At 43.1% G+C, this 13,477-nt stretch overlaps 1 protein-coding gene across 6 annotated transcripts in view; it reads right to left on the reverse strand.

Moving 5' to 3' along the window:
* Nucleotides 1–393: 393 nt before the first annotated feature.
* The window catches only part of azi2 (5-azacytidine induced 2), a 127,300-nt gene continuing 114,216 nt past the window's right edge, over nt 394–13,477 (reverse strand). For all 6 annotated transcript variants that reach the window (XM_072509355.1, XM_072509353.1, XM_072509354.1 and 3 more), the window contains exons 7-9: nt 8,228–8,352; nt 5,142–5,222; nt 394–2,490 (exon numbers count right to left, since the gene is read on the reverse strand). In XM_072509355.1, the coding sequence (XP_072365456.1) occupies nt 2,087–2,490; nt 5,142–5,222; nt 8,228–8,352 (610 nt within the window). In that variant the 3' untranslated portion in view covers nt 394–2,086. The remainder of the gene's footprint in view (nt 2,491–5,141; nt 5,223–8,227; nt 8,353–13,477) is intronic.

Here is a 13,477-nt window from a genome sequence, read left to right on the forward strand (position 1 = left end):
AGGTTTGCAGCAGTGTGATACAACAGAGTGACTTGCCAGGCTATGCAGAGGGAAGTTGTCAACCACATAGTTGCAGATCTGGAGTCACTTATAGGTCAGACCAGGTAGAGACGATAGATTTCCTTCCCCAAAGAACATTAGTGAATCGGATGTTTTTTGTAAATGACAATCCAGTAGTTTGTTGGCCACCATCACTGATACATTAAATGTAAATTGCAGGATTTGAGTTCATGTTTCTGGAGTACTAGTTCAATTACATAACCAGTAAACTACAGTTCCCTAATCTTGTTGGGGTTGAACCTAGAAGTCCAATGCCACATGCACTTTAAAGGAGGCAAGTGAAAACCAGAAAAACTCTTCCTCAGCAAATAATGTACACCATGTCTTCTGGAATACTTAGCCATCATTAATTTATTCGATCAGTACATTGCATCACATATATAACTGTTCCACAATTCAAAAATGAATGACAACAATGTATATTATTAATGATCTGCAGGGCCTATGTTATCAGTTAATTGACATGTACAAAAAACCCATTTTGGACCACAATTTAAAACCCAGTTTTTTAAAGCTTCACTTTGTATTATAAATTGATGAAATTGGACAAAATAGTTAAGTGTTAAATTGGCGCTTCTCACTGCAAATGAGTGCAAGAGCAACTTTAAAATGCAAAATCCCAATATCTGTGCAACATATCGCTATTTAAATTGTAAATTGATTAAGGGCTGAAACAGCGCTTAACTACTCAGAAAGTCGAGAATGTTTTTAAATGGTAGTTTTATGATACTTTAGTTGCTCTGAAATGGAAATCAGATATGCAGAATTTGAATGCAATTCCATCACTTTTTTCTTAAATGCATATTTCCAGTAACAAACAGTAGTTTTAAATGTTTCCATTTTTGTATATTTTTTCTTCCATGCTATTCACCTTGGTTTCCAATAGGCAACCACAATGTTTTATTTCCTTCATCCAATATTGCTATGAGGTGCGAAAATGGATCACGACCAATTTTCCCACTTTACCAGATGGGGATCTTGCACCATCTTGTTTTCTACTTGGAGGTTTGGTCAAGCTAGTCAACTCACCACTTTGAGAAACCCAGAGAATGAAGTCAACCAATACTGGAATGTAAATTCAGTTGTCACATTCTAGTAATTTGTGGCTATCCAAATTTTCCATTTCAATATCTTAGAAAAAATTTAGTGGTGTACAGTTTGACAATATTCACAATTTACAATAGGAAATATTGACATTTCACAGCTTTAAAATAACCGAGCAACAATTAAAATGAAGCCTTTCATCTGGTTCTACAACAGATCATCCATTGCTAGATTGCACTGATCGACAACAAGCTGCATGGCGGTATTATATTTCTGTACGTACTGAAAATAAACTACGGTGTAGTTTTATTTTTAAAATCTCAATATTTGATTTTTTTTTAAAGCAACTATTTGCAGTTCTTTTTTGGGCAGGGTGGGAGGTGGGATTAAGAGAAGCTTCTGAAGAAAATGAGCATATTCCATTACATATGGAGGCACTTTTAGAGGAATCAAAAATAACTAGAAGGTGCAATATCAGTGCAAGAAGGATAAGTAAAGTTCCTTTCTCCATGAAATAAAATAAACTTTATTAAAAAAAAAAAATGTTTGATTTTCATAATATTGAACAGAATTTAGCAAATGTGAACATCAGATTTGAATTTATCACAGATTACAGGCTTTCTGGTGCCAGGACTTTCTTGCAAAAGGCAAAGATTGAGAATTTCATTACCATTTCCCAAATCCACAGTTGAGCCCAAATGACAGCTGACAGAAAAGCTTATTTCTAAAACATTTTTGTTTGATACAGGATGAACTATTAGCTGGAGAAAGAAAATAAAGTCACCGTGCAATATTTCTGACTCGATGCATTCGGTAAAGGTTATCAGCAATTCTCAAAACATTTACTTTTTGACTTGAGATACTGATTATAGAAGCATCAAGAGATACCATCACCTGATCATCCATTTGCTTAGAACTAAGTTTACAATTCTAAAATAGTGAACAGAAGTTCTTATGTACTGAAAGTTCACAGTTATACAGCTCAGCTCCTGAACACCAAGTCTGGATTTTGCATATTCACAACAGGAATTTTCATAGCAGAAGAGGGAGAAACATTTCCAGTTTTCCAAAATGCTGCATTGCTTGGGTTGCCCACAGGTGAGCTAGGAAACACCCACGAGTTATCATCAAATGAGCCCTTTCCACAAGAACCATTCTCCTCCAAGGCAGCTCTGCCAACTGGACTGGGTCTTGAATTTGTCCATGGTGCAAGGAACTCTTGATCACACAAGGCTGCTGTATCCTGCTGAAAATGGCGCGCGGTGGTACAATTGGAAACTTTGACGTCAGTATCCTTTGAAGAAGAACGTGGTGATCGATAAATTGCCCCAGAAGAACTCAGCTCTAGCTTTCCACCATCAAGTATCATGTCCTCTAGACACTGAACTGAATGCATAGACCACAGAAAAATAAAAAGGTAAATTAGAATTGTGCTTTGTAATCCCATTCCCAGTTGCAGGAATTTCAGGTTGACTATTTATCAGGAAGAAATATAAACAGTCTTCCTGATTACAAAAGTAAAAACAAAATTTTATCACATATCAATAATTTTATTTAGTGGGATACAATGTCAGATAACTTGCTCTGGATCTGACTTTCCTACATTTTCGTCCCCCCCCAAGGTATCTCAGTTACATGCAGAGGTAAATAATTTACAAACAGGACTGTTTCAGATTGAGACTTGATGAAGGAGCCATCTTAATCAAATATTTCCAATCCCTGTTGTAGAAAAGGGCCATTACTATATACAATGCCAAAAAGATTTTCAAACAGTAAAAAAAACAGTACAATCTCTTTAGATCATTACTTGTTATGATCCCAACCTAAACCCGATTCACTTTTTTGGAATATGCAGTTCTCCTTGCAAGAAGCAGAAATCAACATCATTTGTATGGAGAACTAATACAGCAAATTGGATCATGATTAAGACTGTGCACCTTAGGAACTGTGCAATATTAGGAGGCAATAAACCTTTCTACTGAAGAATTTATAATTTTTGTACACTTTTAAAATTGGGTGAAATCCAGATCGGTATTCACCCATACTTAGTAGTTTCTTGGGGCCTTGGGAAGTTTCTCCCTGGTTTAACCCAGACTTAGAATTTTTTTCCGCAGCGGGGGAGCTAACCTCACCTGTGAGACCGGCTCCTCAGAGATCGGACCGCCATTTTGATAGTGCCCCGAAAGAGATCGGGCCACCATTTTGAAAGAGTGAGCTTGAGGGTCCCCCACACCTTCCACCCATGGGAAATGCCCTCAACACCCTCGACCCAAAATGATGACCCCCCACAATGGGGGTCACTGAATGACCCTCCTTTTTCAAGCCCCCAACCCCACTTTTGGGGCCATCCTCCCCATCACCTCCCAAACTTTGAGGCCCCTACATACCTTCCCTCCCCACCCGCCTTTCATGGGCATGGCCCCCATCAGGCCCAAACCCTTGGCAGTGTCAACCTGCACCTAGTCACCTTGACCTTCCAGTCTGGCACCCAGGCAGTATCCCTGGAATCCTGGCAGTGCCAACCGGACACACGGGCAGTTCGAGATTGGAATTGCCAGCGTGCCCAGGTACTATTCTGCCCTGTCTTCGGTGGGGGGTGGGGGGGGGGGGGGGGGGGGGGGGGTGTGTGTGTGTGCTCCAATGGCCTCCGAGACCCTCCTAAGTGGCTATCACCCCTGAAACCAAAAAGAAAATGCTGGAAAATCTCAGCAGGTCTGGCAGCATCTGTAGGGAGAGAAAAGAGCTAACGTTTTGAGTCCAGGTGACCCTTTGTCAAAGCTAAAGACAGAGAAAGTGGGAAATATTTATCCTGCGGAGTGAGATTCACCGGAGAATCGCGTCCCAGCTATCACTGTCAACTGAAACAATGAGTATGTTAGAGGAGAAACAGCTTTAGGCAATGTAGGTCTGTTATCAAACAGAGCAAAAGTAACATGCTACAATCACCAACTTGCATTTAACGAAGTCAAGCATTCCAAATCACATCACAAAGAGCCTTGTCAAATAAAGTTTGACTGTGACCCACATTGGGAGATATTGGGTCAGATGACCAAGACTTTGCCAGAGGTAGGTTTTAAAGGAGCAGAGAGAGAAAGATAAAGAGATGGAGAGATTTAGGGAGGAGATCCTAGAGCCTAAGAGTTTTGGCAGCTGAAATCATGGACCCAGTGGTGAAGCAATTAAGCTCAGGATGCACAAGAGGCCAGAAGTGGAGAAATGTAGAGAACTCAGAAGAGATTTAAAAACTAGGATGACAATTTAAAAAGGGAGGTGTTGCTCAACTGGACCCAATTTAGGTCAACGAGCACAGGGGGTGATGGGTGAACGGGACTAGGAGCAAGTTAAGATATGGGCAGCAGAATTTTGGACGAGCTGAAGTTTAGGAAGTTTGGAATATGGAGGCTGGCCAGAACAGCTTTAGGATAGTCAAGTCTAGCAGCAACAAAGGCATGGATGAAGGTTTCAGCAGCAAAAAGACTGGGCTGGAGTGGAATCAGGTGATGCTACAGAGGTTGAAGTAGGCGGTCTTGGTGAAGACGCAGATGGAAGGAAGTTAATTGTAACTTTTGCCAAAAAAAACTTTCTGAACTAAAGAAAAGTACAAAAGATCATATTCCCAAACAGAAAGTTGATGTGTTGGTATGTGAAATGCTAATATCAGGGATTGTCAGTCAACAGAAGAAAGTGAACTGATATGTGGCTCAGAATAAATCTAAATGTACACCAGGAACAGAATACCCGGCTGACCAAAACAACACCTGCACGATGAGAATATTATTCAAGAGATAGACTCACAGTATTTATTCCTCAATACAGCCCTGAACTATGTGGTGCTTTTACATCATACATGTTTTTTGTCTTATTTTAAAGATGTGATTGGTGAGATGATGATTTTTTTTTTTTTTAAATGGCTGAGACCTCAGTCTTATGTCAAGTTACACTCAAATTTCCAGTTACACTCAAATTTCCAGTCAATCTCATTAGAATATTCCCAAATGTAAAATGACCTCTGCTGCAGTGTCAGCCAGGGTACTTGCCTGTGGAATTGTGTCTTCGGGCCTCCGTTCTCTGCATCCTTCCTCCCGTTTCCTTTCCTTCATCCTGTTTCTTCTTCTCTACTATAATGTGAGACAGGGGTAGAGGCAGCAAAAGAGCTATGTTTATTTCTTAATCAAAGCATGCAATACATCTCTGCACTAACAACAACTGTGAATGGCTTCAATATTTTCTGGATGGGGTGACTACAGGTGCCTATTTGTCTGAAAATCTGGCCGCAATTTGAAGAGATTTTTCAAGCATGCACAATTGCAGGAAGTTTGAACTGGAAAGCACAGAGCAGAGGCAGCTTTATAAGTAGAGATCCGTTTGGCAAAGTGATTGACAGATAATAAAAGATGTGGAACATATGGTGTATTGTTGTGACACATGTAGCATTGCCATTGTTTCCTGGCTGCACGCGTTTCTGAGCACAAATATGCAGGAAATTCAAAGCCATGTCTAAAATGAACACTCCAAGAATTTGATAATGAATGAATTTTTACATCAAGGTTGAACAAACGAGGAATAATTTGATATTAAAAAATATATTTTAAGATCAGAATTACTAGATAGCTCTTAAAAATAAATTACTGTTAAGGACACCAAAACTCGACAAGAACAATTCGACTGGTTTGAAATAATTTTGGTAAAGAATTAATTCTGGGCAAGTATATTTCAAGTTCATGTAAAGCATGGTTCAGCAGGTCATAGTTAACAGATGAAAGTGACCTGTTGACCTTGAAGTTGTCATTTAATGTAGAAGAACCCTTTTATTGCAAAGAAAACAACTTAGGTCTAGTAAAAACTATTTTCATTGAAGATTAATCAGAGATAAGTAACATTTTGGCACAGTGAGATCAATAAGCTTTCTCCAACACACTCGAGAGATGCATTCTAGTAGCAAGAGGCCAGAAGTGGAGAAATATAGAGAACTCAGAAGAGTTAATAATTTATAATGTGTTCTAGCATAAGTGAATAAACAGGCTTATACCAAATTTAATGATATAGGTATCTGGCATACACACTGATAGACTATTATAAAAATTGGCTGCTATTCACCATAACCATAATTTGTAGTCTACACAACAGTACAGATAGCGCCTCCACCGCTTGCACCGTCCACACCTATCATGGGTGCTAACCATTTGCCATTTCACTGAAGTTAATTACAAAGGAAGGTTCAGCTCATAATATATTATTTTGAATTGGACCCCATTTCTCATTTTACACAATGTACAAGATAACACATTAAGATCATTTATCTTAAAACAGTCATTCTATAAAAAAGGAATAAAAACAGAAAAATGCTGGAAATGCACCGTGTTTCCAAAAAATGCACTGTGTTCAACACTTTCTTCCACCCAGCTATCACAGTAGTCGTAGTGGTTGTAAAAATAAGTAGCACAGATGCAGTCCGACCACCCGGTTCTCATAACAAGCAAATCACATTAACACCAACACAGCCACTATAAACTGGCAGGAGAAGAGGTGGGGTCTCTACCAGCTTTATTGTTTTCCACGAAAACATTTGTAAATTAATAATAAATTACTTTAGACAGATCCGCACTAACAATGGACTTCAATAGTTAAATTGACAGGCTGCATAGACTTTCTTCTCTTGAGTTTAGTAGGTTGAGGAGTGATCTAATCGAGATGTTAAAATGATTATGGGATTCAATCGGGTAAACAGAGGAACCATTTTCTTTGGCGGGGAAAATTATGAACAAGAAGGAATAATCTTAAAATTAGAGCTAGACCACTTAGGAGCAAAATCAGGTGACACTTTTTCCACAAAAAGGGTCATGGAAATGTGGAACTCACCTCCCCAAACAGTTGTGAATGCTGAAAGCCAAGATTTGTGTCAGTTAAAGATATCATGAGATGCAAGAAAAGATGAGTAAATTGAATGGAGGTAAAGATCGATTGTGGCCTAATAGAATGTCAGAAACAAGTTTGAGGGGCTAAATGGCTAAACTCCGTTCTAATGTTTCTATAGATCCCAGAGACAAAAAAGCCCAATCAGGAAATACTAATTGTTTAAACATAAAATATATGGATAGTTTGAAAATTATAGTTTCATTCACTATTATGTTGTACGCAAAGTCATTTTCTCACGGGTATGAAAAAACTAAGTAAATAAATGTGGAAACAATATTCTTGTGTAATCTAAATGATGTGTCTTTTTGGAATTAAAGAGAATCTTTAACTGGCAAGGAGAAAGGCTTTTCTTAAAAAGTGACATTTTTCTAAATAAAAGATGAACAGCTCTCAACTATGTCACGACTGGAAGTAGAACAGACAATAGTTTATGTTAAGCAAAATATTGCGGATGCTGGAATCTGAAACAAAAACAGAGGAAGCTGAATAAACTCAGCAGGTCTGCCAGCATCCATCAAGAGAGGCACAGTTAACTGAGTTCCAATGAAGGGTCTATGACTCAAAATATTAACTGTGTTTCGTCCTGATAGATGCTGGCAGACCTGCCGTGTGTCTCCAGCTTCCTCTGTTCTGGTAATAATTTGTATTGCCATTTATCCCGTGACAAAAAAAAAAATAGTATCAGCAAAGGTTCCAATAACAAAAATTAAAATTGCAATCGGAGAAATGGGGTAACTTGAGCTTCTTTTCAGGGTCATTTATTAACCAGAATAATAGCATTCAAGAACTTGTTTTGTATCAATCTTTTAACTTGTAGAACTTATTTTTTAAAAAAAAAGATACGTTTCGTCTTGCAAATTGAGAGATTGGACATTAAGGTTGCTACAAAATGGCTTGGGTCACACCTCGGTATTGCTTGCAAAGGGTAGTTCATAGAGTATTTTTTAGAACTATGGAGCAGAAGCCACAAGGGGAACAAAAAAAAAGTACAGAACATATTTGTTGTGTATGAGCAACACCTTTATGTGTGAAACTGATCAGCATGAGATAGACAGCACAAATACATATGAAGGCCAGACAGTAGCTTACGTATTTAGACTTACCAGGAGATGCTGACAAGATATATTTGATAGCTGCTCTTTTGTTGGCATTGATAGAATCAGTGGTTAAAGGCAGACCATTTCCCTTCACACACTACATTACTTACCATTCTTTGTTGAGCCCTGTGTGGCTAACAGTTTTCGCAGAAGCTCAGTTTGCGTCTTTGCCACCAAGTGTAAGTTAGACATTTCTCTCTTCAGATCCTGGTATGGTTTCTGCAGACCAATTTCTCTAAAATTAAAAACATTTCACTGTCTACTTTGTCACTCCAAAAAAGCAAAATAATGTACAAATAATACCTGTGATAATGAGTATCCAGGTAAATAACCTTAGGAACAATGGGCAGATTTCTCTGCTTCGCAACACTGGCAGCGAGTTTCGTGATCGGGCAGAGAATACCGCGAATGGAAAAAATGCGTTTTGCGCCTGCTGCGTTTCAGATACCATGCTCCAATCCCTCATTGGCAGCGTTAGCGAAATTGTGGGCCCATGCAAAGCTGTCATTTGCATGGATTTAAATATCATTAGCGGCTTGGACACTTCATGCTCCACACCTCCGCGATGTTCTACCCCTCTTAGGTGGAAGTCTCACAGGCGCAAATACTTACAAGCAGGGACTCGACGCCATGGCTATCGAGTTGGATGATCAGCCATGATCGTGTTAATTGGCAGAGCAGGCTCAAAGGACCAAAAGGCCTTCTCCTGCCCCTATCTTCTATGTATTTATATATGGCTGCTGAGGGGGAACGGGAGGCTTAAACATTTTTGGAAAACCCTCAAATTGTCGGACTTGCAGTGGGGTGGCAGCCTGGGTCGGGGGTAGTAGCGGGGAATGATTTGATGCCAAGTCTGTGGATTTGGGGTGTCCCGCTCGGGATTGGGATGGTCTAGCTCAGATTGTCATTGCTGCAGAATGTTATTGAAATAAACCCCTTTGGTTTTACTTACAAGCTCCTGGCTGCTCACACTACTGACTGTTCAGTGTGTCCTGTGAATGCTCAGAGAGTCTCTGTTCATCTGGGAGCTTATCTAGGTCACCCTCTGGTAACCCTCATACCCTAGCGGTATCATCAAGGGGATAGTGGTGGCCAAGCTGGTCCACCTGGTGTTGGCACTCCTCAGATGCACTGCCCAACTGCAGAGGAAGCAAGGGATCAGCAGAGCTCACCCTAGCCGAAGGGCACCTGCACCATTGATTTTGGAACCCTTCTCAGGGCAGAGGACTCACCAGTGATCCCCACCCCTCAGGATCACCAGTTGTCTCCTCCTGGTGAGGCAGGCAGCACTGGATGATCTGCCATGATCTTCTCTGAGCCATCTTCGGGGCTGCAGTGTGCCTTTGGCAAGTGGAGCGCTTAAAAATGTCTCAATGAATTTAATAGGAGTGTTAAAAAGCAAATCTGACCGTGAGTAACATCAGGTAATATTCAGTATCAGGTAATATTCAGGCAGATGGACAACAGCTTGGTCAAAGAGGCTGGTTTCATGGAGCTGAAGGAGATAAGGAGGGGTGAGGCCACAGAGCGATTTGAAAACAAAGATGAGAATTTTTTATTTATTATTATTATTTTTTTTTTATAAATCGAGGTGCTGCTTGACTGAGAGCTGGGCACCAGAGGTCTGGATGAGCTCAAGCTTATGGAGCTTAGAATGTGGGAGGCTGACTTGCAGTGCTCAGGAACGGTAAAATCTAGAGGTAATAAAGGCTTGGATGAAAGTTTCAGCAGCAGATGAGCTCAGTCAAAGTAAGATTCATGTGCTATTTTGGAGGTGGAATTGGAGTGGCCTTAATCAAGGGGGTTGGAGGTCAGAAATTCATATTGAGGTCAAATATGACATCAAGACTGTGAACAGCCTGAATAGTTTCTATGAGGGATGAATAGTGTCAGTGGCTCGGGACGGAGATTTTGGTGGGGACTGAAAACAGTGGCTTTCATTATTCCATATTTAATGAGAGGAAATTTCTTCTCATTCAATTCAACCAATTTAAAACAAAAATCAGTGAGCAGTTTCAGCTCAATACTTACTTTTCAAATGAATAAGGGGTTTAGCCATTTCTCCAAGACTAACTCTTGGATTACTCAGAAAAAATTGTACAATGACACTCATTTTTAGGTACACAAGATGGGTTATAATTTCAGCATGTACTCAGAAACCATGAGGCAAAAGGTGCTAGAAAATGAAAAATGGAAACTGTAGCCCTGATGGACAATAAGAGACCATGTCAGTGTTAGCAATTAAAAGAATAAAATCATATTCTCAAATAAATCTTTCAGAAACATCAAGAAAAATTAAACAGAGTTTCAGTTTCTTCTTCATTCTGCACCTTCTTAACTTGACCCAGTATTGAAGATGCTCTAATGCTGCTGCAGCAAACTAACACTGGTACTCCCACACAGTACCTGCCTTGGCATTGACTAGTATCTATAACAATAGCACTACACCCATTTTGAAGGTTGATAAACCTTCCGATCTTTCTGTAAGGCCGAGCTGCCAGTCTGCTGTCAAGGGTCTGTGCTCAGCTCCTGTCTGCAGACATGCTGCATCTGCTGGATTACGGATTTCTATCTGCTTTTCCTTACTGTAAAAAAAGCCACTGAGAACATACAAACTAGGAGTAGGCCACTACGCGCTGAATTGAATGAGAAGAAATTTCCTACCATTAAATATTGAATGACGAAAATCATTGTTTTCAGTGCCCACCAAAATCTCTGTCCTTAGCCACTGTCACCATTCTCCTCCTTAGAAAGACATATGCCAAGCATTTCCCAATGCAGGCAAGTAGAACAGTTATTGGTCACTTCTTGCCCCAATTCCTAAGACCCAAACCAATTTACCCAATTACCACAGACTGGGGATGCATCTGTGAAAATTCCTTCATTCCACTGGGAGCTTTTTCTCATGTTTCACAAGATTATGATCCTTAAGTTTGAAAACCTAACTTCTTCATTCAAGGATTTCATCTTTAAAGTGGGATCCATGGGTGAGAGAACATCTAAAAGTCACTTCACACTGTTATGGATCAGCATAAACCTCACCAGTGTAACCACCAGTTTCTGCATGGACTCATGGAAATCTCAATGATGAAATGTTGGTCCAAAGGGAACCTGGGGCAGGATTCTCTGAAAATGGGACTATGTCCCCAAGCCAGCGGGAAAACCGGCACCAACAACTCCAGCGTCAACGGCAACCCAAGGTGAGGAATTCTCACCTTTCTAGGGGGTTAGGTTGCCGCCAGTCATTGGCGCCGCTCCAGCCAGCACCGAAGGGCCGGCACGAGTTCGCGTATGAGCGGAATGGCTGGCGTATTTCCGCGCTTGCACGGGGGTTCTCTTTTCCGCACCGGCCTCCAGGCAATATGGCAGAGCCCGACAGGGGCCCGGCGCGGAGGAAAGCAGGCCGCCCCCACAGAACAAGCCCGCCCACAGATCGGTCAGCCCCAATTGCGGGCCAGGCCATCGTGGGCTCCCCCCCACCCCCCCTGGGGTTGGATCCCCCCACGCGCCCCCCCCCCCTCCCCCCGAAGACCACCCCCGCATACCTACCTGCCAGGTCCCGCCATGTGTGAGGCGAGTAATTCACGCCGGCGGGACTGGCCAAAAATGGACGGCCGCTCGGCCCATCGGGGCCCGGAGAATCGCCGGGGGGGGGGGGGGGGGGGGGGGGGGGGGGGGGGCACTGTCAACGGCCCCCGACAGGCGTGGTGGAAATCCTGCCCCGCCCGAAAAATGGCAGCGGAGCATTGGGCAGCCGGCGTCGGGGCGGGATTCGCGCCTCCCCCGGGGATTCTCCGACCCGGCGCAGGGTCAGAGAATCCCGGCTCTGATGTTTAGGTGGCTTTCCGCAAGATCACACCACATGAATGCTAATGCATGCAACACTAGAGTAGCTCAGATCCTGAACAAAGACTAAACCTTCAGACAGGAATTTCTAAATAGCATGAACGGCAACCTTTGGAGTCAGTTCATGTTTTCACCCGCAAACTAGAACAACGTGTAAGCAACCCAAGTAGAACGGTGGCACAGTGGTTAACACTGTTGCCTCACAGCACCAGGGACCTGGGTTCAATTCCAGGCTTTGGTGATTGTGTGGAGTTTGCACTTTCTCCCAGTGTGTGTGTGGGTTTCTTCCAGATGGTCTGGTTTCCTCCCACAGTTCAAAGGTGAAGTGGATTAGTCATGCTAAATTGCCTCAATGTCCAAAACTGCACGTTACAGGGTTACAAGAATAGGGTGGGGGAGTGGGCTTAGGTACAGTGCACCTTCAGAGGATATGGTGCAAACTACTTCTGCACTGTGGCGATTCTATGGATTCCAGAGTAAGTAAAATGAATAGTACCTCTATATTGTAACAGCTGATTCCATGGTACCAGTCTCAGTCCTTCAGATGTTATGCAAGATAAAGATGTAGACCTACTGGGTGCGTGACGGATTGGATGATAAATGAGTAGTGGATTGTGTGACTGATTAATCTTTGAACAAAACTCAGTTTAGGAGCAGACAGCTTGGTTTAATGACATAATTTTCAGATTGGTATTTTTCCACAGTAGTCTCAGTGAACCAAAGAACATTGCCACCAGTCCACAACAGACTACTAGTACATTTTGGGCCAATAGAAGTTAATCATTGAAGACCAGGGGCGAAATTCTCCCGAAACGGCGCGATGTCCGCCGACTGGCGGCCAAAACGGCGCCAATCAGATGGGCATCGCGCCGCCCCAAAGGTGCGGAATGCTCCGCATCTTTGGGGCCGAGCCCCAACATTGAGGGGCTAGGCCGGCGCCGGAGGAATTTCCGCCCCGCCAGCTGGCGGAAACGGCCTTTGTTGCCCCGCCAGCTGGCGCGGAAATGACATCCCCGGGCGGCGCATGCGCGGGAGCATCAGCTGCCGCTGACAGTGGAGGGAGTCTCTTCCGCCTCCGCCATGGTGGAGACCGTGGTGGAGGCGGAAGGGAAAGAGTGCCCCCACGGCACAGGCCCGCCCACGGATTGGTGGGCCCCGATCGCGGGCCAGGCCACCGTGGGGGCACCCCCCAGGGCCAGATCGCTTCGCGCCCCCCCCAGGACCCCGGAGCCCACCCACGCCGCCTTGTCACACCGTTCAAAAGGTGGTTTAATCCACGCCGGCGGGACAGGCAATCTATCGGCGGGACTTCGGCCCATCAGGGCCGGAGAATCGAGCGGGGGGTGCCCGCCAACCGGCGCGGCGAGATTCCCGCCCCCGCCGAATCTCTGGTGCCGGAGACTTCGGCAACTGGCGGGGGCGGGATTCACGCCAGCCCCCGGCGATTCTCTGACCCGGCGGGGGGTCGGAGAATGACGCCCCTGGTGCTAGACATTCGATTTTTAGTATGGTCA

The sequence above is a fragment of the Scyliorhinus torazame genome, chromosome 6 (assembly GCF_047496885.1).
Source record: "Scyliorhinus torazame isolate Kashiwa2021f chromosome 6, sScyTor2.1, whole genome shotgun sequence".
Lineage (NCBI taxonomy): Eukaryota > Metazoa > Chordata > Chondrichthyes > Carcharhiniformes > Scyliorhinidae > Scyliorhinus > Scyliorhinus torazame.